Source organism: Branchiostoma lanceolatum, chromosome 15, assembly GCF_035083965.1.
Source record: "Branchiostoma lanceolatum isolate klBraLanc5 chromosome 15, klBraLanc5.hap2, whole genome shotgun sequence".
Lineage (NCBI taxonomy): Eukaryota > Metazoa > Chordata > Leptocardii > Amphioxiformes > Branchiostomatidae > Branchiostoma > Branchiostoma lanceolatum.
The window spans coordinates 2,637,502-2,663,576 of record NC_089736.1 but is presented as its reverse complement, the minus strand read 5'-3'; the positions used below and the strand labels follow the sequence as shown (position 1 = coordinate 2,663,576).

At 43.0% G+C, this 26,075-nt stretch overlaps 3 protein-coding genes across 3 annotated transcripts; 2 read left to right on the top strand and 1 right to left on the bottom strand.

Moving 5' to 3' along the window:
* Nucleotides 1-438: 438 nt before the first annotated feature.
* Nucleotides 439-15,867, top strand: LOC136421028 (calcium-activated chloride channel regulator 1-like). Its single transcript, XM_066408173.1, has 21 exons — nucleotides 439-569; nucleotides 2,065-2,230; nucleotides 3,041-3,166; nucleotides 3,766-3,894; nucleotides 4,311-4,539; nucleotides 5,041-5,223; nucleotides 5,835-5,953; nucleotides 6,415-6,578; nucleotides 6,905-7,045; nucleotides 7,389-7,636; nucleotides 8,070-8,204; nucleotides 8,762-9,077; nucleotides 9,610-9,866; nucleotides 10,295-10,403; nucleotides 10,677-10,841; nucleotides 11,673-11,775; nucleotides 12,561-12,720; nucleotides 13,123-13,479; nucleotides 14,186-14,410; nucleotides 14,860-15,229; nucleotides 15,782-15,867. The coding sequence occupies exons 1-21, from the start codon at nucleotides 512-514 to the stop codon at nucleotides 15,865-15,867; spliced, it is 3,846 nt and encodes a 1,281-aa protein (XP_066264270.1). The 5' UTR covers nucleotides 439-511.
* LOC136420748 (uncharacterized) lies at nucleotides 15,648-26,075 on the top strand. The gene is made up of 5 exons (XM_066407845.1): nucleotides 15,648-16,130; nucleotides 24,029-24,138; nucleotides 24,853-24,996; nucleotides 25,471-25,533; nucleotides 25,951-26,075. Exons 1-5 carry the CDS (start codon nucleotides 15,914-15,916, stop codon nucleotides 26,041-26,043), a joined length of 627 nt encoding a protein of 208 aa, XP_066263942.1. The 5' UTR covers nucleotides 15,648-15,913; the 3' UTR covers nucleotides 26,044-26,075.
* Nucleotides 16,616-22,466, bottom strand: LOC136420746 (tubulin alpha-1A chain-like). The gene is made up of 5 exons (XM_066407844.1): nucleotides 22,190-22,466; nucleotides 20,624-20,846; nucleotides 19,078-19,287; nucleotides 18,168-18,951; nucleotides 16,616-17,429 (listed from the first exon to the last, which is right to left on the bottom strand). Exons 1-5 carry the CDS (start codon nucleotides 22,190-22,192, stop codon nucleotides 17,291-17,293), a joined length of 1,359 nt encoding a protein of 452 aa, XP_066263941.1. The 5' UTR covers nucleotides 22,193-22,466; the 3' UTR covers nucleotides 16,616-17,290.

Below are 26,075 nucleotides of genomic sequence, written 5' to 3'. Positions count from 1 at the left end.
TTTCTAAGTATATCTCGAAGACGTCATCCGTACTTGCCGCCACCACCTGTTGCGCACGTACACACGATGGACCGTACCATGATAAGGCGTTCCAAGGGGTGTTTTACCAATCAGCGAAAAGCCTTCAACACAATAAAAGCATTCTACAGAATACTCACAGCATTACTACCTAGTGCATAAATTATATAAAGGTTACAACTATCATTTATTAAGAGTAATGGTAAAACGTTTGGATATTCCAACATTGATCAAAAGTTGATCACCCTATTGTCTGCCCCCAGTGGTTCGTTCCACCACCCCCTCTGAAGTGCCGTGTTACCTGATCCCCTTGCAACATAAACACTGCGGTAAGGAGTCCACCTGAGGGCCATTGTGACAGGTGGACTGATTACGGTAACCGTACACCTGTCCTTTCACCAACCCCCTGGGCAGGGATACTGGGAACCTACAAAACTGACGCAGCGGCAAGTTTCGTCATTAGGAGTCTTCCTCAACTGGTTTAAGGAGCAAGATGGGGAGAAGAAGCGACCCAATGCTGATACTTCTTGTGCTGATGACAATTACTACAGGTAAGGTCTTCACCTTGGAACATCAATGCTATGAACTTGAGAGTTTTTAAGATGTTCGTGATCGTGAACTTGTCTTAAGCAACCCAAAGGAGGCATTGGGGTGTAGATACACCTGGAAATTATGAGTCGAAACTTTGACCATCTTAAATCATATTCACTGTAGACGACGTGATAGACTAAGATAGAAGAATGAGAAATGCTAGTAAGCCTTACACCGAGTTTTTGCTGTGTTTTAGTGTGTATCTTGGAGTGTAAGTGTATCGATCCCTAGTTCATTCCTTTGTTAAATGTCAGTTTCGAACATAATGGCTGAAGAAGAAAAAAAACAATATGAAATGCAGAAAAGATCAGCTAAGACACTTTGAAAGTTCTTTTAGGTAGCCTAGCAGCAGGAAAAATAATAGACATTTTGAATGCGGAGATTGATTTTATTCGCATATTCGTCCCATGTAAGTGGTAATATCTTCAGCGTTTGTGTGAGTGCGGAATTGGGGTAAAACTTTACTGCGGTAAACTGAATGTTAGCTAGTGCATACCAGAAATGAAGAATTGTTCTGTTACAGCAACATTCAACAGAGACTACATATTTTTGTACAAACTTAAAAATTTCGGCACATGTGGAGCATTTTGAGGACCTCAGATACCAAGTACATATGCTTGTCATTATCAATATTGACATCATTCTATTCTACCTCGGCAACAGCGAAAGTGATACCACGACACAAATGTACAACTTTGCTAAACGCCTTCGGGCATCAAACAGACGTAAGCTTGACCAGGAAACGTCTTCGCAGTGGTCTTTTAAAAGGGTTCTTACGCTGGACAACCTCCATTCCAAAGAAGAATGAATCAAGCGCTTAAGTTAGCAGTGAAGTGTGCCGTGGAATTTTCTTCCGTAAGGCGACCCCAGTGTTGACAGTGGCAACTGTTTCTAACCTACTGTACCACGGGGCGACCTGAGCCGAGACAAAAACGTGGCCTCAGCCGTGTAAAGGGCAAACAAAAGGCGGCATGTTGTTTTTGCCATGGGCTAAGGTTTCAGTCCTGGTCAACACAGTCTGGGATACTGGGCTCGAACTTTCAACACGACGCCTTGGTCTCTTTCTTGCGACAGAATAACGCTACAAAAATCTAAAACAAAATCGCTCTGTCACCTTCGTCGTACAATAGGTTTGAATTACAACAGCAAATTTATCGCACTCGTAGTTGGGTCAACCAGAATTCAACCGTCTTGCGACGGTAGGTTGTCGCAGATCATTGGTTCTGTCATTGCCCCGGTGTGGTCACGCCTGAGTATGCCTATATATCCTTTAGCGTCATTTTCTGAAGTGTAAATATTTCACTGTCATCACTCAAAATGTAGAGAATTGACAACGAAGGTTTTTTTTCTAAGGGCCAGGGCATATTTATCGTACTATCGCCATTTGGGGATGGTCGTGCCTGTGTTGTACAAAATTACTCCATTTCCATATCTTTCCATAACCCCCTATTCTAGGGTGCCTGTGCAGCAACCCAGTCACCCTGACTAACAACGGCTACAGCACGGTGCTGGTGGCGATCTCAGAGAAAGTACCGGAGCCAGAGAACCTGGACCTCGTGCAGAACATCCTCACAGCGTTTACAGACGCCTCGGAGTACCTGTACGGGGCTACTAAGAACAGGTAAGGAACTTATCAACACCCACGGACGCCTTTACGAGGCTACTAAAACAGGAAGGGGCATAGCTGCTAAGGACAGGTAAGTAACAAGCCGCTAGGGGGCCCAAAGTCTAATGATTTTCAGGTCTCATCAAGGCAATATCATTTCAATCCATCAAGGCCTTTTTAGTTATGCTGTTCATACACAGACAGACATGCGCGCGCGCGCGCTACCGAAAATATAACCAGACGTCTGTGCCAGGCTACTAAGAACAAGCTTAAGGTTATACCCAGATCACCATATAGCCCACGCTTCTACTACTTCTACTTCTACTAAGAACAGTAAGAAACACCCAATATGGTTTCGTCGCCTAACAATGGCGGTGTCTCCTTATAAACACTGCCTTTTGATCACTGGCTGTGAAAGATCGAATTGAGTGAGAAATGCGCACATGTTTGCAAACAAAATAAACTTTGTTCAAAATCAACTTTACGGTTTTACTTTAATGTTCCCCTTTCCTAAATTGCATCAACCCGTGCAATGTCCTAGTGGGTATATACATGTATATACATATAGAGATAGAGTGTTCGCCTTGCACACGGTAGGTCGTGAGTTCGATCCCCGGCCCAGTCATACCAAAGAATCAGATTCTGTCAAACACTCAGCATTTGGAAAGGGTATGGCAATTAAACACACACTGGTACTACAAGTGGACTAGCCTCCTGTTGTTGTACAAAGTTGTGTGGCCCAAGGGCTATTGAAACGGAGATGCCCTATGCACCATTTGGTGCGGGAATGACTTAAACTATAACTGAACTTTCTTAAATCCACAGGGCGTACTTTAAGGATGTGACTGTGCTGATTCCGCACACCTGGAAGGACATGCCCGTCTACGAAGACGCGACGTTTGAGACGTTTGAGAAGGCGAACATCAGGGTGGACCTGCCTACCGGGCACAGGTACTAGCTAGTATTTAGGCTGGATGAGAAAGCTTTTTACACATCTAAGTGTAGCCATCTGTCACCTTCTTCAACAACACTAGCTGGTTATACTGAGCACTGTAGTTAGGCGGTAGCCTGGAATCCAGTCTGCGGAGAGAGACTCGGGAATAGGTTTGGATTCTAGGCTAGTTAGGCTGCTGTGTGAAAAATGCGGTCCCAAACGTGACTGAGTTTATATCCCTCTCATCACGATGTACCAGTCAGAATTGTCCTGACAACAATGACAGACGGTCATCAAAACGTCGGCCAGTTATAAACACTTGTACAAAGGATTTTGTTATCCAGTGATTTACCAATCTGATGAAACTATTCATGGTTAGTAGTTACGCTTACAAACGCATCCAAAATTGCAAGTCTTTGCCAAGGCATATTCTACAAAGAAGTCTGTGGTTTGAAACGAAGATGCTAGGTGGTCCACTTTGATTGGGGATATTTTTCTTGAAGAGCTACAATTCAGCTCAGCCAATTCAGGCGTTAACTTGAACCAATTGTAAACAACACATTATTGCAAAAAAACACATTCGTAATATAAACAATGTACATTTTGCATCTTACAGAGGAAACCGTCCATTCACCCGTACCTACGGGAAGTGCGGCATGATTGGTGCGTTTACTCACGTGACCCCCGTGAGCCTGGGCCTGACCACGGCAGGTAGAACACTGGTGCACCACTGGGGACATTATAGGTAAGAACGGTACTTAGTATCTTTGTGTTTAAACCAGCTTAAACGTCAGCGTCAACAATCTTAAAGGTCTTAATGGACGTCGTTCTTCGTTGACTTTAAAGGAACAAAAAACGTCATTGGAGAATCGGGATATGCATATGGTAAGATGGATGTGAAGAGATGCAAAGATGGAGAGGGGGTCGTTTGTTTGGAAAATGTCAGTGTACTTTCATTTAGATGGGGTGGGGATACTACGTACGCTTTTTTATCTTCTTTATCACATTTTGTGGTCTCATCTCAGAAACGAAATATCATATACATATACAAACACAAATATACAAACAATAGATCTTAGGTCAGAGGGTGAAAATGAATCTTTGCTGGCACTTTTTCATCATCTTTACTTCAGCACTAAATACACTCATTTGTCTGTACAGATGGGGAGTGTTTGACGAGTTCGCCACGCGGAAGACCAACCTGTTCTACCAGAACCACGACGGAAGCCACAGCCCCACCCTCTGCACCACGCACATCCGGGCCAGGTTCGTGGACGAGAGCGGCCAGGAGTGCCGGCCTGGGGACGAGAGGACCCGAGTCTGTCACTACGAGTTTGAGTCCGACACGTCGGCCCAGGCCTCCGTCATGTTTCACCCGGAGCTTCCGTCGGTACGTTCAAAAAGCCCCTTTGAGCTTCTTTTGATCATTCACACGTTTGTTTCATTCAATTCTTGAGTCATTCCCCTATTTAAAGCGAGACATAGGATTAGCAGATCGAACTACTATGCATACCGAGTAAATGATGTATTCAACTTTGATATCTAAATGATGTAATTCAATTTGATATCACCAACTCATGTATACGTTTACTGGTTACCAATCCCGCTTCTGGGGTACAGGGTTGGGATTCAAACTTCAGCCTACTTATCATCAACTAAGTTCTTAAGTCTATTTTGGTTGGAATTACAATCCTTAGACCAGGCACTGTACGTTATGTTTGAGGCAGACGGCTTAAGCAACACTCAAAAAGGAAAAGTAAACTTAAGATACACCCCTACATGAACGAGTTCTTGCAAACTTTCTGTACAAAACGGATGACCTTCACCAAGTAGCACTTAACCAGCTGTGCAAATCAAATTATCACAAATTTATAATAATTTATGTTTTCAGGTGACGGACTTCTGCGACAGCGACCCCTCCAGCCCGAACTACCACAACCTCAACGCGCTCGGCTCCGACCAGAACCAGTTCTGCAACTTCCGGTCAACCTGGGACGTCATTTCCGCTTCGAACGACTTTTCAGGAAACAACAACCCGCCAAGAACGGTTTACGATACTAGGCCAACATTTAAGGTAACGTTATTTCCATAGAAATGCATTGCTTTCTCTAATCTATCATAGAATTTCCAGATGTCTTAAGTTCACCTTCCCTCTCTGGAAACTCGTGTGTCCCTATTTAAAGCGTGTAAAAAGTTGTACCATGCAAGAACTATCGTAGACTGGAACTCGTTTCCACCAAGTACTGTAGGAGGTAGCCTGTGTTTACACAAGCTGGCTGTGGTTAATGACCCCCTCCTCCAGGGGGCCGTAACCGTCGTGCCGGCTGCTAGGAGCGCGATTAAGTCAGGCTAAGTAGGAGGATCCTCACTAGATGCCCACAACTTGGCGCTTGCAGCTAGAGGTGCAATGATTAAACTATACAGATACAGACGTTTTGATTTCTGTCTTTTTTTATCACCCCCACAGCTTGTGTACTACCGCCAGTACGCTGAGCGCGTGTCCTGGTGCTGGACATAATATGTATCTTACTAGATCTTTGAGAGGATTTATTGCCCCTCCCAGCACTGTCTGATCGATCGCGACAACGGTGGGTTTCACTTAAAAATAAATCCAGTGCGTTGATCCGGGAAATAGTGAAATCTTATGATTTAACAACTGATTTCTTTTATTTTCAACACCCACAGCTGGTGTACTACCGTCAGTACGCTGAGCGCGTGTCCATAGTTCTGGACGTGTCCGGCAGCATCGACGTGGGGACACTCCTGCCCAGACTCAACCAGGAGGCCAGCAAGTACATCAACAGGTGAGATATCACAACAACGAAAAGTAGTTTGGAGGGTTACAAAACTAAGCACAGGTCAGTGGGAAGTAAACGCAAACTTGATTAAGGTAGATCCTTCTGTACCCAATGCCTGTAGAGGGCTCAGAGAAATGGCCCAATAGCTAGAGACAAAAGAAAAATGTATGATCGTGCCCTATACCTAATCTATGCCTACTTAACTTCTTTTAGTGAAAGTTTTATTACAGGTTCTTGCCCGTAGGCAAATTGCAAGTACATGCAACACGGAAAGGGTAGATAGGTAATGATGAATAGTATAGCATTTGACTACTCCAGTCTAACTACTTCCTTGACATATTTTGGCGGAGAAACGCTCTCCCATAAGGTCTTGGTAAAAGTCAGGTCGTGTGAGCTACCAATTGGAATTCTTATTGAAACGTTACTAAGTGTTTCTGAATTCGAAATGCTTGTCTCCTTTTTCCTAGTTTTGCTGACGGCTCCCAGGTGGGTCTGATCACGTTCAGTGAGAGGGCAACCGTGGACCACGCCCTGACTAACATCACAACCGACTCGCACAGGCAGAGTCTGATCAGCGCCCTGCCGGCTTCGACATACGGGTCCACCAGCATCGGGGCAGGCATACAAGCAGGTCGGTCCGTCGATGGACATGTAACGTTATATGGAAAACGTACATGTAGCCCCTAGCATGGTGTAGGCGAAAATTGACGGACATTCTAATGTCTATTTTTTTTTAAAAGTTTGCTTTATCTTTATTCAAAGATGACATTTGCCACTGGCGGAAAGTTTCAGTTCTAGATCGATCATGTCAGCTAGTCCTGAGTCTCGGTTTTACACGTTTGACCCGAGTGTATTCGTACTACGCCGAAAGTTGGTTCACCAGTAATGCGCACAAAACAGAGTAAAACAACAAAGACGTAAGTTTTTATACTTTAATTTTTGTCCCTCCCTTTACAGGCCTGTCTATGCTGAAGCCGACCGGTCCGGGCGGCACCATCGTCCTGATGACGGACGGGCAGGAGAACACCGCGCCCATGATCCAGGACGTCTGGCCCGACGTGCTGCTGCAGAAAGTCACGGTCGTTACCATAGCGATAGGTAAGAACAGTCACTGTGGCGTATATATTCATCGCTGGTTTTCTTATTTGACAGACCAAACTTTTCAAGAGTACTGGTATAGTACTAGTACAAGGTTATGAGTTTGAATGCCGACTCAACAGTTCCTCCTTTGAACGCTGATTTGCGCCAGGGGTGGCAGTCCTTGGGGCCGGACGTAAAGACAAAGTATCAATAAGTGTGCAACGACTCAGCCATTCATTCCCTTTTTGCTCATATTGTTAACACACAGAACTGGAGTATAGATACAATGAGACTGTCTATGTAGCGATGTTTAGACAAACAAACAAACAAGCAAAGAATCAAACATGTGTTTTTTTTCCAGGTCAATATGCCGACATGAGTCTAGAAGATCTAGCTTCCCAAACCAGCGGACTAAGTTTCTACGACACGGAAGACGCCGCACACCTGTCCGAGATCTTCACCGCCATCAGCACACAGGACTCTGACGTCATCCAGCTGTCCGCGGGGTCCGTGGACGTCATGACGTCAGGAGAGACGTTCACGGGGACCTGCCGGATCGACTCCACCGTCGGCAGCAACACCACGTTTCAGTTCACTTACGTTTGCCAGGTGAGGTTCAGACATGTATCAGAAAAGAACATTCCTGCAGTGCCAGCTAGCTGGAGCAGTTGGTACTGCAGTCTCTTGAGATGTGAAGAAACTAGCAAAAGAGATTAGCACTTTTGAATTGCATTCTCAACCTCTGTTTCTTTCTGCATGTTTGAATGTAGCCTGGTCTATTCTAGTATTGCTGCCGAATCTCCTTTCTGATTATGCAGCTATAATATATTTATAGGGATGTATATTATAACCAGTGGCCTCGGTGTTAAAGTTGCTAATTGAACATCTTTCACTCTTAGCTGAAGCAGGGTCCATAGGATAGGAGCCTTACATGTTGTAAGAGAGAGTGATAGTTACGCCTTATTTTTGGCGTATCTTACTACCACCTGGATGTCTAACTTTCATCAACGTAGAGTGACAGTTAATTTCCTTGTTTCTACAGGACATGTCCATTCTCCCAGCCTCCCCTGTTATCCTGTATGCCCCAGATGGTACAGAGTATGACAGTATGTCACCAGGGTACGTCATCGACACCACAGCAGGCACTGTACAGATCACCATCCCTGGAACTGCTCAGGTAAGCTTGATGTCATTTGTGCCACCAGCTTTGATGAAAAGACTGTTTTCCATCTAATGAATTCAGAAATCAATATTCAGAATTTCAACTTTTTATATGATTGTGTTAGTGATACAGGTTGAATTAGATGTCATGGCCGGTGTGTTACGCCAAAGGGCGGTTATACCGGCTATACAGATACAGATGGCACATAGTTTATGATTCATTCAGAAATTATCTAAAAAGAGTGCCCATCTGGCACAAATCTCAAGAGAGTGTTGCTGTGATGCTTTTCATTATGTCATCATCATGATGTCTAATCAGAGTTTGAAAGGACATAACGGTATTAACCATCTCTGTCAGAATGATGACATTCATTTGATTTTTAAATAAGGAAACAATGATTAAAGCAACAAAGCTGCAAGGGAAATCTGAATGTCTACTCGTGAGTTCCTAGAAAGCTTAACTTTAATAACCATTCATATTCCATTGTCTTCCTTCAATTGAGCTGGTGTGTTACGCTGAATGGTCATACCGGGTATATAGATAAAGATACAGAAATTATAATCTATCCCCAGGCTGGCCAGTGGAGTTATAGCATCACAGCTGGAACTACTGATCCCTGCATTTCCACAACCGTCGGAATCCCAAACATCAGCCCTGCCATTCAAACCTCAGTCACGACAAGGCCCTCCGGCAACCAACCCCCTATCGACTGTGTCGGAACCCTGGCTCACACGGTCATGAACTTCCGGGTCGAAGGTCAGAGGGTGCAGACGTGCTACCTGGTGGTGCAGCAGGACTATTCCTGCGGGTTAAACGCTGAGGTCACGGTGTTCGTCACGGAACCAACAGGACAGGAGGTCCAGCTGACCATGTCCGACAATGGAGTAGGTCAGTGGAAACAAATACTATGAGTTTCATTTCAAACCCCAATAGAGGATGAATGATGAAGATGATGATAATGATTATCTTCGACTGCTTGGCAAACAGCTAATTTCATTGAATGAACTACAGCTTTTTTACTTGCACAAATGATGCACCAGTTACCATCACATAAAGCTGCCTTCATATGTGTGCCACCTTACCAACAAGGTCTTCAGTATTTCATGAAAGCACAGTAATGGTAACCTTTCATTCACTTCACTTCAATACGGAATGTTATACCAAATGTTTCTTAGACTTAATGCTTGACCATATTAGAATAGAAGAGTGTATGAATGAATGACAGGTCTGTCAGCTGAATAATTCAGCAAACAAATACATGCCTCATGGCAGCCCTGAGGTTGAATTAACAGGCTCCTTTACAATCAATAATTGAGACATTTTACATATACTAAAAATGTAGATATATATAGATATGCTAGATAGAGAAATTGCAACCAATTCCTTTTTAATCATTCTAACTCATTTCTACCTCTCGCAGGGGCAGACATGCTTGCCAACGATGGCATCTACTCGACCTACTTCCCTGGCATCGACAAGAACGGGCGCTACAACGTGCGGGTTCAGGTCAGCGGGAGAGTCTACATCGACAACAACTGTCTCGCTGGCGTCGGCGAGAACTGGGACCCCTTTAGCGGCACCACATCATCATCGTCGTCTGATGACGGGTACCATGTGGAGATTGATCGCATGGTGTCACTGGGGTCATTCCAGGTCACAAACTTCATCCCAGGGCAGGTAAGGGTACAATTGATAATGTATAACGATCACGTTATTATAGTTTTATGTACAGTATCTCATTACACAGTATTACACAGGAAATAGTTCACTGCTCTGTCTCAGACCAATTTTTTTTCTATATAACTGAAGTCTGGTGAAGCTATGAGTAACATTAAGAATTACTTGTACCAGCCAGATTTTACCTGCACCACTTTGCAAGAAAATATTTCATGGATGAACTGATAAGAAGTTATTTCAATTCTCTATTTAACACCACACAATGATCAGAACAGTAAGCTTACACTTCTATACCCATCATTGGACTGGTGCTAGTAACAGACATTAGAATACCTGCACGAATGCAATGTCACCTACACCTACATGTACCAGTATATGGAGGTGGTATTTCAAGCCCTGCCCTAAATAGTCTCCTTCCCCCCATCCAGGATTACTTCCCTCCGTCCCGAGTGATTGACGTACAGATACAGACCTCCACTGATGATGAAGTTGTTCTACAGTGGACCGCACCTGGAGGGGATTTGGACAACGGACAAGGTAGGAGAAAAGCACTTAGGATCAACTCATGGAAAGTCACAAGCTCCACATAGGGTCACAGTTTTGCAGATTTCAATTTTTTTAGTCCCAGTATGAAGAAGTAGTGTAAAACAACATCATGACCCTCCTGCAGAATATTCACAGCGTGATGTCAGAACATGACAAAGAGAACTCTGTAACCAAGGAGCTTTGAGTTAAACCTCCTTGCTGTAACCATTAGATTACTAACTTCTTGTCCACAATTCATTTGTTTCTCTACTCTACACCCCACAGCCTCCCAGTATGAAGTAGTAGTGTCCAACAACATCACAACCCTCGTGCAGGATCCTGACAGCGCCGTGACTCTCCAGCCTGAGCACTGCTCAGACCAGACAGACTGTGTGATCAACAACCCCTCCGGCAGTGGGACAGAGGAGCAGCTGGTCTTCAACATACCAGGTGGGCTTTTAACTTTCATTCCTTACATCTTAAAGTTAGTTCTTAATCTTCAGAGAAGCTCGAGGACATACAACATCTCTCATTGTATTGCTTATGTCACAAATCAAAGTTGGAACTCAGGAACAACTGATCTTCAACATACCAGGTGGGCTCTTAAGGTTTATTCCTTGCATATCAAAGGTACTTCTTCATCTATAAAGGAGGTTGAGGATATACAACATATCTTATTTATTGTAAATGTCACAAATGAAAGTTGGGACACATGAGCAGCTGGTCTTCAACACACCAGTTGGGCTTTGATAATTCAATTTCTTGCATCTTAAGGGCAGATTGCCATCTCCAAAGAAGCTTAATGACAAACAACATATCTTATTTATTGTCAAAGTCACAAATCAAAGTTTAAGGGATCACGAGTTGACTTGTTTGAACTGCATGAGTGACGTTGCTCCTTCTCTTTCACATATCTCACCCTGTTCACATTTAGATTTAAGTAACCCCTTGAGGCTTGTTTTGCAATGACATATGACAACAGTTAATTGAATATGGAATTTACGAATATATGAATCACTGCAAGCTTGAGGCAACACCAATTCAACTTCTTGGTTCTTTGATTTGAAAAAAATCCTCCTGAGACGAAAGTCTGTATTTTGGTACACACAGTTTCAGGGAGTGAACAAGGTTAGATGCAAGCCTATACCATACCCTTCTGTTTACATGGAGTTTTCTGAAATTTTAGACTGCCAAAGAACCACTTAATCAAATTGGTGTGGCCTAAGACTAGCATATCAGCAAACTGTTCTTAAACTTTGCTTCCTTCTATACCCTCCACAGATGAGTTTTCCGGTGAGATGGTGTACATGGGCCTGAGGGGTGTGGACGAACAGGGGAACATGGGAGAACTCTCCAACATCGTGTCCCACAAGGTTGGCAACAGGTGGGTGTTATAGTGCAGATGGAAACATTTAGCACAACTAACAATGGCAGGCTACTAAATTGAGAAGAGTAGGGGTGACCTGGTGTGCTTGGCCAAAAAACGTGAGCTGTGGCGAAGCCTCATTGCACTACCACTAGCTACTTGAAAAAGCATTATGCTTCACCTCAGTTGAGGATGACTGCTTATTACTACTTTTACTTTACTACTATTGTTCAGAATGTAATCAACTGTCTTTCGTTTATAGTTTACACAAGATAGATTCACATTAAGTTTAGTCGCTGTCCTCGGTGCTGAAATAATGGTGGAATACTCTGTAAAACCTGTTATGGAGCAACACAACCAGTTAACCCTAATTCTACAAACAGCACCCACTGAGAATGCTAAATCAAATACTGTGTCATAAAATCTTGAAAAAAGATGGTACTAAAAGCAACAATATCTTTAACTTTCAATTTCTCCCTCTTTTAAATATCTAGCCCTAAAACCGAAATTTGGTGCTGCCAAAAGATATGGATAAAGGAAGTTGGTACAATTAGTTGCTATCGATTCTTATGAATGATTATTTATTATTCCCTTTTTCAAGCCATCGCAACAGTAGCTGGCAGCTGTCCTCGGTGCTGAACTAGCAATAGAATGAGCAGAATAGGTAATGACGAACTAAATATGTGATGACAAGTAGCCTGCAGGTTATGAACAGTACATGACATTTAAGTCCAAGCAGGTGCATAATTCAAAACCTAGACTCGAATGGCAGGCTCAATCCAAAGTTTTTGTTTCCTTTACAGACAAAAAGGCCCAGACATTGTCATCACCGTGGTGACAGCGTTTGCAGCAGTGGTGATCCTGGTCACCTGTATTGTGGGAGCCGTCCTGTGGAAGAAGGGCAAGCTGAAGAGACCACCGAGTGCTGCGAAGACCAGACCCACTCAGTCTGTCCGCGGCAGGGTATGGAAGATTTTCATGGGAAGATAATTAGAAGATGATTGGGTTCACTGTGGACACAGACTTGCAACATATTGTATTGTGCTACAAACATTCTGCAAACATTAGGCTTTCAAAAACAGTTGAAGCTTAATCTTCTATTGGGGCATACAAATAAAAAAAACAATAGCTATCTCACTGGTTACATATCCTGTACTCTTTATGCATGATGTATTGCCTTGATATCCTAATTCAGTAATGCCTATTATGTTGTCAATTACATCTGATTTTGAAGCCCATTCATGGAAAAATTCTCACCAATGTGACCAGCTGATAATAGTGCATAAAACCTGCTAGATAACGAGAATTGTTTTGATAAAAGCTGATATCAAACCTCCTCCTATCAAAACTATCTTTCACCTGCAGAGGCCGGATGTGGAAAGAGGAGAGGGTGTCGTCCGGGCAACCTTCAACACAAACCAAGTCCCACTCCCCCCCATCACAACCTGCACAGTGGACCGGACCACCCTGTTCCAGGCACAGAAAGACATAGAGGAGGATCTGGAAGAGCCCAAGTTGGTGTCTCACAAGAGGGGGGAGGATGTGGTCAGGGCAAACGTGAACTCTCGTCCAACCCGCCTTCCGCCGATCACGACCTCTACAACAAACACAACTGCCATGTTTGTAGTTCAGAAGGACATGGAAGTAGAAGATTTGGGCCCATCAGAGGGGATTTCTCAGGAGAGGGACGAGACAAAAATGGTAGCAACTTCTGCTAAACAGGTTAGCATCTTGTTTGTATACATGTATTTGCAAATAAGGAATTGTTTTGAGGAAGATGGGAAGACCAGATCTTCAACACGCTCCAGGGGCTGGGAGTCACCAGAACCAACTGGAGGGTCTATGCCGAGAGCAGACCTAAGCCTGGGGAGCTCTATCATGCATGTCTGCAGCCACATGCATCAGACACTGATGCCTGCAAATGATTGATTGATTGAATTGTTTTGTGCAAAGCTGCATTTTCCAATTATTCAGATAGCTTTGTTTGATCCAGGCTCTTGGTATTCTTGTTCTAAGAGCAAAATCAGCTGTTCATTAAGAGTTCAGGTGTTAGGAGCAAAACCTGGTTTCCAGCATGTAAAACTGCATCCAAAGCTTTCATAGCCTGATCCAAAACTTTGCGGTCGTTTTATGTTCGCAGCACAGAGCTTCCCGCGAAAATATAAAACCACGGAGAACATTTCTGCATTTACAGTAGTCCAAGAGCCTGTATACAATGTTGTACGTCTCATCTGTTTATGTTGTTTCTGTCTGGTATGTCTACAGGAAGGACTTGGGTTCTCTAACAATGGTTAAAGATAAATGACTCTGAAAGAAGTTAGAATCCTTACCACCACACAAATCTGGATTAAAAACTAAGGAAAACAGTCTATTGTCAATAATCTCCAAGCAGATTTACCGATGGCAGTGACGTATCCTTTGAATAAAGGGCAAAAGCAGTATCCAATTGGCCAACTGCCTTTTATTCTGTTCTTCTCATCTGCTTGATACATGTCGCTCCTGTCTACAGGAAGGGGACCAGCCCAGCACCCGGCTGGCGGGCACCCGGAGGTCCCTGCTGCAGGCGGAACAGCAGGAGGAGCTGGACCTGTGTTCCCAGCAGGCTCACAGCGCAGAAAGGGACGAGGGGACCATGAAGACTGGGGGGAATCAGGTAAGAACCTAAGCTCCACAAATTTCTATGTATTTTGTCTTGTTGTGATATACACTTATCAGATACAAGGTTTGCCAAATTTGCGAAATCGGGTGAAAAACCCAGAAGCCTTTCGTTCCAACAACTTCTGTGTTTGTTTTATTCAGAATAAGGCTCTGAGACGACATGGGATGATCAGATAAAATGTTCACATGCTTTCAAAATCTACAGATTACATGTTTGCTAGCCATGCATTTTGATTTAAAGATCATCAATTTCAAAAGAGAATATAGATATGATTGTTTCCTTTGATGTTTAGGTATTTGTGTTTTTATTCAGAAATATACAGGGAAGATATTTGACCTAAATCTTTTTGTTGATCTTCCTAATTTCTATGCATCTTTCAAACTGCGAAATAATGTGTGTTAGAAATTGTGCAATAATCATTCTTTTTCAAACTTCTTTTCAAGATGTCAGACCAGAAATCCTCAGTCCATTCCCCTAACCTGCAACCCCCTCCGTACGAGGAACTGTTTCACGATGACCAGGAGGAAGACATCAACATTGTGGATGAAGAAGAAACAAAAAGACAGGAGGAGGAGAAGGTAAGACTACAGGAGGAGGAAAAGAAAAGGCTCCAAGAAGAGCAGAAGAAAAAAGAGGAGGAAAAGAGAAAGAAGAAGAAAAGGAAGGAGGACAGGAGAAGGAAGAAGGAGGAGAAGCGCAGGAAGGAGGAGGAGGAGCGGAGAAAGGCTGAGGAGGACCAGGCGAGAAGGTCTGAGGAGGAGAGAAGGAGGCTGGAGGAAGAGGAGAGGAAAAGAGCTCAAGACAGACTGGGAGGTACGTAGGAGATGTCATATGAGGATGTAGCTTGTTTTAACATTTTGCGTGCTATATTATCTATCAGATAACTTACAAGAAAACTCTTAGTATTCAACTGCTTTCCATTCTACTTTTTCTTGAACTAGTAATTGTGACACAAGTACTACCCTGGGAAAATTGAATAGAACCTGAATGAAAAGCTGCTGTCTCTGATATGTTTTATATCTTTTGTTGGCCAGCACTTTTTTCTCAAATGGTCAAGAAAAACCTGTCCTGTCTTGCTATGATTAGGCTTACCATATTTTCTTAAATGACATTGGAGACCCCGGCCAATCCTTGATGGAGACATTGACATTGGAGAACCAACTGGAGTCACTAGCCAATACAACAGCACGACCCAGCAGAATTGGAGGCCACAATCAACAGCTACTACAGCGCTATCTATTGATAGCTAGCAAGTCTAGACTACTTGTACATGTATATGCCTTTTCATGAAAGATGACTTTTCCCAAGGAGGTTTTATATAGAAAATTTATATATAAAACCTCCTTGCTTTTCCCTAAATGACAGTGGAAACCCCGATCCTGGACCGACTGGCGCCTGCCATACAACAGCACGACCCAGCAGCACTGGAGGTCTCCATCAGCAACTACTAACAGGGCTATATTTTGCCACTGTGACAACACTTGATACCATACATGTATGATGTACTATGTACTTCATAAGCTGAAAGTTCGTATCATTCTGTACATTACAGCGGAGACGCCAATCTTGGACCGGTTGGAGCCAGCCATACAACAGCACAACCCGGCACAACTGGAGGCCTCCATCAGCGACTACTACAGCGCCGGCCTGACCGACGACACTGGGCTGCTGCTGGAGACTGAGGAGCTGCTGGCTGCACTTCGAGCACAGAAAGGTAGGGAGCAGTTCTTCACAGGAAAAAATTGCCATGAATTTTTCTATTGTCATATCATATACACGTATAGTTAAATCATAGATGTAACCTCCTTGGTACAGCTGACTTATAATACATGTGAGGCTGTTCAACTAGACCAAAATTTAGCGATAACAAGAGCTAGTCCTTGAGCCAGGAACTGATAGATTTTGGTCATCATATCCCCATTCTTATACATATGTTCCCTGAATATGTATTTAAGGTGTGGTCTTAAACTATGGCTTAATTTAATGGTTTACTGCTCCCTTCAACGGGCTGCAAACTCTGCTGGTCACTAAGATTGTAAATCAATATCCAACACACTTAAGTCTTAGGCTGGAATATCATTCCATAGACAGTAAAGAAATGGGTAGGAAGGGACCCCATTAGCAGGTATTACTGTATCTTCTTCAACGGTTACATGTTTTCTGGTATTCTGTTATGGATAAAGACAAAAATTACACCAGTCATATAATAATAATTTATGTAATAACCAGCATGCTAGGTTAAAGTTTTCAACAGCTTTTTGTGCATTGTAATAAAACATGCCATCAACAGATCTTCCATTTCAATGAACAAGGAAAACATTCTAACTTCTGATGTCATTACAAGCAAATCAGCTCGGAGTAATGATGCCAGTCTTTTGTTAAGAAAGGTTTTCCATAACATCTTACATGTCTAGCAAAGAATTAGAATAAACAATGAGCCAATTTCTTTCATATCAATCTACAAAAGCCATCATATCATTGCACGATCATAAGAAAAAAACTAGCTTCTCAACATTAAAAGAGCAATAAAATACAATGACATCATCCAAATAGTCAAAAAAATTACCATTAGTAAGATATTATCATAGGCTTCTAATCAATATTCAGTTCAACCATATTGCTTCTAAAGCATTTTAATGATGATGAACAAGAGAAAACCAAAATAGGTTGTTGAGGAACTAGCCTGGGTGCCATCCAATCACTACGGGGGCTCCTACACTCGCATCTCATTTTCAAGGCAGCGAGTGTAGGAGCCTCCGTAGTAATCAGATGGCACCTAGGCTAGTTGAGGAACCTTATAACTAGGCAATCTTTAGATCCAAAGTGTATTTTATATAACTGCATGCATGTTTTTTTTTTTAGAGGTTCCAAAGCCTAGTACTCCTCGTCTCCCTCTTCTTCCTCATCTCCTGATGCGGAGTCGATCCCAACCTCCTCATAGTCCTTCTCTAGCGCAGCCAGGTCCTCACGCGCCTCGGAGAACTCTCCCTCCTCCATCCCCTCACCCACGTACCTGTACGACAAACGGGTCTGGGTTAGCCCATACCACTGAAATTCATTGGTTTTCGAATTTAAAAAGAAAAGGGGCTAAACTGGAAAAATGAAATAAAACCTGATCCTTGTGATACAACACTGTATTGATGTATGCCTTTTTATACTAAGTTTTAGAGAGTGAATAGTAAAAAAAATCATGATTTCCTTCCAGCCCTCTGTTTTTATGATGTCTTCTTGATAAATTTGCACCTTAGAAATGTCCAAAAGCCAAGGGACTAAATCAAGAAAGATCTTCAAGAAATACAAACAATATGGTCATAAAGTAGCAGCAATTGCTGATGAAAGGGTTTTCAAAACATTAAGAGTGGGGCAGTCCCTGGTGCTGAAAGTTGTGTACTTACCAAATGTACCCTAAAACGACAAATTCCACTTTTTTGGGATGCCATTTTGCTCAGAGAGATTTTAAAAACTCGTAATGAAATCATAGTGTAGCTGTCATCTCACAAGACTGTTTCATCATTCACCTGTCTTCAAAAGTAGGTCCACCTAACCAATATGACCACCTTTAGATAAGGACCACCTAACTAATGTGACCACTTTATGGTGCGACGTCCCTTGGATAGTTTTACCATTGAAATAAGCATTGAATATCCTATCTACAGTGACAACATAGACCAGATATTGCCTATGACCTGAGTGGTCTTTTTGGGCAGTTTTGACGGTATACATTTTGCTGACCGAAACATGAGGCCCTCACCAGTGCACAAAGGCGCGCTTGGCGTACATCAGGTCAAACTTGTGGTCCAGCCGGGCCCAGGCCTCGGCGATGGCGGTGGTGTTGCTCAACATGCACACGGCACGCTGCACCCTGGCCAGGTCTCCACCAGGCACCACGGTGGGAGGCTGGTAGTTGATGCCGACCTTGAAGCCGGTGGGGCACCAGTCAACGAACTGGATGGTGCGCTTCATTTTGATGGCGGCGATGGCGGCATTGACATCCTTGGGCACCACATCGCCTCTGAACAGCAGACAGCAGGCCATGTACTTGCCGTGACGGGGATCGCACTTCACCATCTGGTTGTTTGGCTCGAAGCAGGCGTTGGTGATCTCGCCAATGGACAGCTGCTCATGGTAGGCCTTCTCTGCCGAGATGACGGGAGCGAAAGTGGCCAGGGGGAAGTGGATACGCGGGTAGGGCACCAGATTGGTCTGGAACTCGGTGAGATCCACGTTCAGGGCGCCGTCGAACCGCAGGGATGCAGTGATGGAGGAGACGATTTGACCAATCAGGCGGTTCAGGTTGGTGTAGGTGGGACGATCAATGTCCAGGTTACGGCGGCAGATGTCGAAAATCGCCTCATTGTCGACCATGAAGGCGCAGTCGGAGTGCTCCAGCGTCGTATGGGTGGTCAGGATGGAGTTGTAGGGTTCGACGACGGCGGTGGATATCTGAGGGGCAGGGTAGATGGCAAACTCCAGCTTGGACTTCTTGCCATAGTCCGTAGACAAACGTTCCATCAACAGAGAAGTGAAGCCCGACCCTGTGAATGAACGAATGGTTTATTACGTCGTTGCAAGACATCACATACAGTAGCAGCCTTCATCAAAAGAAGTCTAAAAGCAATTAAGAATACATACATAAGCTAAACATAACAGACATTACAAACCTGTGCCACCGCCAAAGGAGTGGAAGATGAGGAACCCCTGGAGACCAGTACAGGAATCGGCCAGCTTACGGATGCGGTCCAGAACCACGTCGATGATCTCCTTGCCGACGGTGTAGTGGCCGCGGGCGTAGTTATTTGCGGCGTCCTCCTTACCAGTGATGAGCTGCTCAGGGTGGAACAGCTGGCGGTATGTACCGGTGCGGACCTCATCTACAGGAGAGACGAAAAATGATGGATGAAAATTTGAGGCAAAATCAGCTACTATATGTACTGAATAATGATGCAGCAAATCTTGGTATGTCCACAATGATTTTCTTTTTGGCATTTTTCTCGATGTCCTTTTCACTGAATAATGATGACACCACGAATATGTGCTTCCGCTATACTTCAAAGTTAGAACTCCAGCAAGAAACAGCAACACCTTTCTAGCTCCTTTCCCCCTCCTACTGCAAAATTAAGTCAGTAGCATGTACCACAGATTAAACAGTTACAACTAGAAGAAGCATTACATAATACACATGTACACTTGGCTTGAACAGAAGCTTGCCTAACATATATATATTGTTACATTGTATATATTGACTATTAACTGTAGAACTTGGTAATATATCCTTTGAATTCCTTTCATTTATTAGTTTCCATATCTGCAATAAAATTGCACATGGGTGAATTGTTTAATGGCTTGGGTTCCCTGCAGTCGTTTGCTTTCAAATGACCAATGGCATGTAATTCCGATATGTTTTTCTCAATATGAGCTATGCCAATTAAGTAACAACCATTGCATGCAAATTGCAAGGTGGATTTTCGTCTGGCAAAATTAGCCTTTTCAAGGGCTTGATGATTTTGTGGCCGTCTCTTGAATAATTTATTTGAAGACCGACCGTCAACAGGTCTAAATTATAGGGTGCGAATCCTGAGCAGTGCCAACTGTGCACCTGACTGTTTAAAAGAGAATTTTGTAATTTTGCTAGAGAATTTAGCTAAGTAGATTAAAAATGGATAAGCCAGAATTTTCTTATGGGCTTTGAAACATCCAAAATTCTGCCATATTGCATTCTTTTACAGCGAAACTGTAAATGAGTGTGTGGTCATTCGACTGTAAAATTACTCATACAAAGGCCTGCACTGTATATGAGAGAGGATAATTTGTTAAGTGGACCCACAGGACAGTGGAATCTCATCAAAAATTCATATCCATAAGATTCTAACCAAGCTTGGTTGTAAAATTTCGATATAAGGACATGCTTCAGAATAAAGACCACTATCAAAAAGGTAACGAAAATTGCAACGAAATTCTGCGAAGTACTGCGGAGTGAATGCTCGGTTGTCATGAGGTTCGGAATATAGGGGTGTCGGAACATAGGCTGGGGTGTCGGAACATAGGGATGTCTAAACATAGTGGTGTCGGAGCATAGGCTGGGGTGTCGGAACATAGGCTGGGATGTCAGAACATAAGGTTGTCAGAATATAGGGGTGTCGAAACCTGGTGGCGTAACTGTTACACTAAAATGCTGCAGTGTTAGTAGTCGAAAGTGTTATAGCTTACCAACTACAGTGGGCTCCAGATCCACAAAGACGCAGCGGGGCACATGTTTCCCGGACCCGGTCTCGCTGAAGAAGGTGTTGAAGGAGTCGTCCCCACCGCCGAGGGTCTTGTCGCTCGGCATCTGGCCATCAGGCTGGATCCCGTGCTCCAGGCAGTACAGCTCCCAGCAGGCATTACCAATCTGACAACCCGCCTGGCCGACGTGGACGGAGATGCACTCACGCTGGGGGGGAGAAGAATTGTTTTTGGTTATTGGGTTGGTCGAGTACTTTCTATTAGTAGCCAGGGGCTGAATTGCGGTGAGCTTACAATTGGTGGGGTTAGATCGCAAGGGTTTGGAGCAGCTGTCATTCGGCGCTAACTCAGGTGACTTCAATACGAAAATTGACCCATATGTGGCCATAGCACTGTAGGTTTTGAACCACTCACATAGGGAAGGATACAAATGTATGTTGTGTTGGAAGACATCATAAAAAGTCAGCACTAAGGACAGACGCCATTTCATTTCATTCATTTATTTATCTAAACAGGGAAAAATACACTCAGGCAACTTGAAGTCTGTTTTTCAGGTATTGATGATATCAAAATCTAAAACAGTACTAGCAGTACTTACATGATAATGACATAATAACCCACAATATCACCACATGTTACATAGTTACTGATATCAATTGCTGCTGTTAAAGACCCCAGTAAAACTATATAAATACAGGATAATGTAAACTATAGCCTTCAGTATGCGCCTGGCAGCCGTACAGTGCACATCAGTGGAGGCCTGGCTGAGAAGGTTTACCATGTACAAGTTACTCTTCAAGTCATGTTTGAATTCTATAGATAACATATAAGAATTTGAAGTATGGCTACACATAAAGAAGTTAGCTTGAAGGACAGTTAGCCAAGAAATAAAGTAATGACAACACTGGCTTGCAATTTAGTTTGAGACATTGGCTAGCAGTTATATGTAAGTTCTACAGAGCCCTATTCTATGCTGGTTACAACAACAAGAAGACGCAAAAAATCCCAAGTCATATTTCTAGACACACAACCTAGGCTAATGTTGGGAAGACATTGGAAATTTATATCCATTTAGACACTCTAACACAACGTTGACAGGGTCGATTTGAAAGTTTGAAAATTTGAACAAGGTTGGCTTCCCCCAAACTGAAAGTTGTAGATAGCATTGTCTTGATTATCCAAGGGATCTTATCTGATTGAAACTTCCTTGGATTATGTGACTTTTTGATAGATATCTGGGCCATTCTGCATGGTTTGATACTGTTCATAGAAAAACCAGTACAGAAAAAAGTTTGAATTCTCTGACAGTTATTATGGTAATCTGTCCCTGCTATTGTCCCAGGCTGGCAGACATCTAATCCTTTTATGAATTTATGTGGTTATGGGGGATTAATCCAGCCCTCAACCTGCTGGGCAGCTCACAGTAGGAGCACTCCCTTTACGACTTCCCCAGGGCAAGGTTTTGGTTCCTTTAAGGCGATGTGTGTGAGTTGCCATTATGTTGAAAGTTGCACGGTCAGGCTTGCATGAGGGAAAAGGAATGATACCTACCATGGTTGATTCTTGTATCTCGTCTAGAAATTAGAGATGTGGAAATGGCGGGAAAGCTGTTCACTTGCGATATGTGATGATTCGCAGTTCGCAGTCAACAAGTGCAAAACATTATTTCTGCCACGGCATTTATACCTTACGTTCTTTTGTCACCTTGGTGATGCCAAAACAGAGGATGGCCATTGGTCAGACTGTATCACATGTCCAGTACGTTATGACGGCAATAAAAAGCAGACAGGTCTATAATGTTGCGTACACAATCCTGATTGGTCAGAATGAATGGTAACCAAGGGTGTACAGTCCATATAAGGAATAAACATACACTACGTTGCTATAGGCAACAAGATGATTGGTGCATTGCTTAGGAACAGCATACACAAATACCGGTAATACTGGACTACGGCGTGCCAATTACTGAAATGCCCCTTGCAAAATATCATTGTCATAAATAATATATCAGACAGAAGCAATTTTGCAAAATTACTATCATTATGCCAAAACAAGATTGGCATGGGAATGGCTGCAATGCTGTGTACTTGAGGAATGCAATACAGTTGAATTAACAGCATTACATTGCTTCAAGATCAACAATGTAACCACTTAGAAATAGGCAATGATATGAGAAAAGCAGTCTTAGCAGTTTTTACTTTGAGAACAGGTCATGCATCAAAGGATCATTTGTGTAAATGGATTCACACATAATTAAAAATCACAATTCTAGTCCAGGGGTATATTACCAGACCACACAAAAAGACCATTCAAAAAGATCATGGAAATAGCAATAAGAAATAAAAGGTCACCTGGATCATAAGAATAAGAAACCCCCTGAGGATTTGATAGCCTTGAAGTGAGGGTGTGGCATGCCCTGACAAGTGTATGTGGTTGGTAACAGTAACAAAAGATTATACACATGTATACAAACAGTCTAACGGTGCAATGACGGAGTGGGTAGAGTGTTCGCCTTGCATACGGTAGGTCGCGAGTTCAAATCCCGGTCGGGTCATACCAAAGACTCTAAAAATGGTACATACTGCTTTCTCTGCTTAGCACTCAGCATTTGGGAAAGAGTATGGCAATTAAACACACACCACTACCAGTGGACTAGCCCCCTGCTGTAGTGACCTTCACAAAGTTGTGTGGCCCAAGGGCGCCTTATGCACCTTTCGGTGCGGGAAGGACTTTAACTTTTTTTTAAAATACAGAACAGTACATTTATGTCTCCTAAGAGGAAAGAAACATGACAAAAGCTCTAATGATCTCCAATTCTTAACAACTTCATAATGTAATTATGTGACCATTGTCGTATAGATATGTACAAGATTGCAAGCTTTCAGAATCTCAAATGATGTCTATTTACCTTTGCCAAGGAGGATTAATAGATTAAATACATTTTCAGTAGCATTTGTAACCATGTCTGTGGTTGTTATGAACAGCATGAATCAAGCACTCCCTCAGATAGGACGTTAAATGGAGGTCCCGTGTTTGAGGAGAGCCACACCTCGAGCACGTTACAGAACCTACCGCACTTATCGAAAAGAGTAGGGGTCCTTCCCTATGAGTGGTTCAAAACCTACAGTTCTATGGCCGCACATGGGGCAATGGTCGTATTGAGGTCACCTGCCGCCGAATGGCAGTCGCTACAGACCCTTGCGATTCAACCCCCGCCAAATGTGCGCTCCTCGCAATTCAGCCCCAGGCTGTAAAGATGAGTAGTCGGCCTACCCAATAAAAAACTTATGGATAGACTGTCAGGAAATTCGGAATGAAGTTAGGTCTTTTGGGGCGTAATATAAGGTCTACAGTCTACACACTACTAAACTGCTCTTGTTGTCTCTCCAGAGCTGACGGCAGCCATGCAGAAGCGAGACTGCAAACGTCTGGATGAGACCATCTTAGCGGCTGAACACGCCGTCAGCATGTCTGGCAAAACTACCTTGCAACCCATCAAGGTTTGTTTTATTTGTTAGCCAGAGGTTTTTTCACTTCGAAAACAAGCGATGTCGTTTTTTTGGGAAAAACTGAATACGGCATGGCTATTTGCGTTTTTTGAACATAATACTACACGTGTATACATTCAAGTGAGTAATATGTTTAAGTTAAAGTTAAAATCGTCCCACACCATAAGGTGCATAGGGCGGTGCCTATCCCTGTTTCATAGCCCTGGGCCACACTGTGGTGCAATCACTCCAGCAGGGGGCTAGTCCACTGGCAGTGGAGTGTGTTTAACTTCCATACTGTTTCATAAGTATGTACCATTTTTATAAAGTCTTTGGTATGACTCAATGCACTTCTTGTCCAGAGGTGTCCTACCCAGGAGTTGAACTCGGGCCTTCTGGTCCAAGTAATTTGAACCAGACTGTGGTAAGTAACAGAAGTGCAGACCACTACACCACAGGGACACCCCCGAGTAATATGTTATGGTAACTAAAAGTAATAATTCAAATATCGCACTTTGCATAAGGATTTTGTTTTGATGTACAGGGAAAAAGAAATCATCTTCTGGCATTCAACTTTAGGCCAACTTGTAATAGATAAACCATTTCTATCACAGTTTTCTTTCAGAAATGAGTAGCAAATTCTGGGGTCTTGTATAAAAGAAGATGTTGGGTTATCATGCCAGTATACCTAAAAAATTTTTTTTCTACAAATGTAAAATATTCCAGGCCGGCAGAAAGGACTTGCTGACCAGCAGGAGGATGGAGATGAAGAGGAGGGCTGCGGAGGAGAAGAGGGGCGTGGTCCAGGAGCTCGGGTACCAGATTCTGGATGCCGACAAAGTCAGGAGGCTGGAGAACCTACGGCATGAGGTGGGTGTAATTCACCTCATCTTCACAGTTACGGTAGCAAAATTTCACGGTGTAAGGAAAATTGACATTTTCACTGAACTTTAACTTCATGATGGCACCAAGTGATTTACAGAACGGATGTGTGAAGGAATCATAAATAACAAGTTTTTTTTTCACAGTGATGATAAGTTCACGGTACAAAGGTGACCATCAAAACAATGAACATGAAGTTAAAGTGAAAGAATCAAGAATTACTGTATCTGACAGGAAAATTCATCACCCCAAAATTATAAAGAGACTTGCTTATGCCATATTGACAGAATGGAAGAAGCCACAGAATGATGATTGTTATATAATGCAAAGTAAATTTTTTTTTGGTCAGAGTTAACTGAAGAACTGATATTTCTAGGCCAAGGATACAGACTTTGTGTAGTAATTTCTCCGTAGAAAATATATGATACCAAGTTTTGTTTTTTAACAATTTTACCATTACAGGTGCTGCAGATGAACCAGTCGACTATCTCTGAGATCAGGAACTACAACCACCCTCCACAGCTGGTAAGACGTTCTCAGTTGGTAAAATATATCTCTATCTTTAAGGACCAAAACCTACTTAAAGACATTGCTCCAGGGTCATTTTAGCAAGTATAATGGAGATAAGCTTCTTTAAGAGTTGCTGGAAATCTGTTCATTTAAAAAGTTCAATTTTTTGGATGGGGCAACTATTTGTGCCAGGGATACAGTTTGAGGGATATGTTTGCTATGAGGACCCATGTATGGTTGTAAACTTTTAGACCTTTAATTGTGCAACATAGATGAGACTTAGATGAGGTCTCACTCCACTCAACAGTTGACAATCAAACTGTGATATAAGCACCTTTACACAATGTTGGGTGGGACTATCAACACTACAGTTTCTACTATCTGGGTTCTAGGATCTTTAAAACATTTCCTCCTCCTCTTCCCATCTTTCAGGTGCACCAGGTGATGGTTGCCACCTATCTCCTACTGGGAGTTAACGAGTCAGAAACACAGGTAAGAAACATATTTCTCAGCTCCAACATTTGACAGGATTTGGGCCCTAAACCATCCCAAAAATA

What these genes read in the sequence shown, in the direction of transcription:
- LOC136421028 (XM_066408173.1), top strand. Translation starts at nt 512, where the DNA reads ATGGGGAGAAGAAGCGACCCAATGCTGATACTTCTTGTGCTGATGACA. An exon ending in CGGGGCAGGCATACAAGCAG is followed by an intron (nt 6,579 to 6,904) that starts GTCGGTCCGTCG and finishes CTCCCTTTACAG; the next exon opens with GCCTGTCTATGCTGAAGCCG. An exon ending in GGATTTGGACAACGGACAAG is followed by an intron (nt 10,404 to 10,676) that starts GTAGGAGAAAAG and finishes TACACCCCACAG; the next exon opens with CCTCCCAGTATGAAGTAGTA.
- LOC136420748 (XM_066407845.1), top strand. Translation starts at nt 15,914, where the DNA reads ATGATGTACTATGTACTTCATAAGCTGAAAGTTCGTATCATTCTGTAC. An exon ending in CTACCTTGCAACCCATCAAG is followed by an intron (nt 24,139 to 24,852) that starts GTTTGTTTTATT and finishes AAAATATTCCAG; the next exon opens with GCCGGCAGAAAGGACTTGCT. An exon ending in ACAACCACCCTCCACAGCTG is followed by an intron (nt 25,534 to 25,950) that starts GTAAGACGTTCT and finishes CCCATCTTTCAG; the next exon opens with GTGCACCAGGTGATGGTTGC.
- LOC136420746 (XM_066407844.1), bottom strand. An exon ending in TCTGGAGCCCACTGTAGTTG is followed by an intron (nt 19,288 to 20,623) that starts GTAAGCTATAAC and finishes TCTCTCCTGTAG; the next exon opens with ATGAGGTCCGCACCGGTACA. An exon ending in AAGCGCGCCTTTGTGCACTG is followed by an intron (nt 17,430 to 18,167) that starts GTGAGGGCCTCA and finishes TTTGTCGTACAG; the next exon opens with GTACGTGGGTGAGGGGATGG.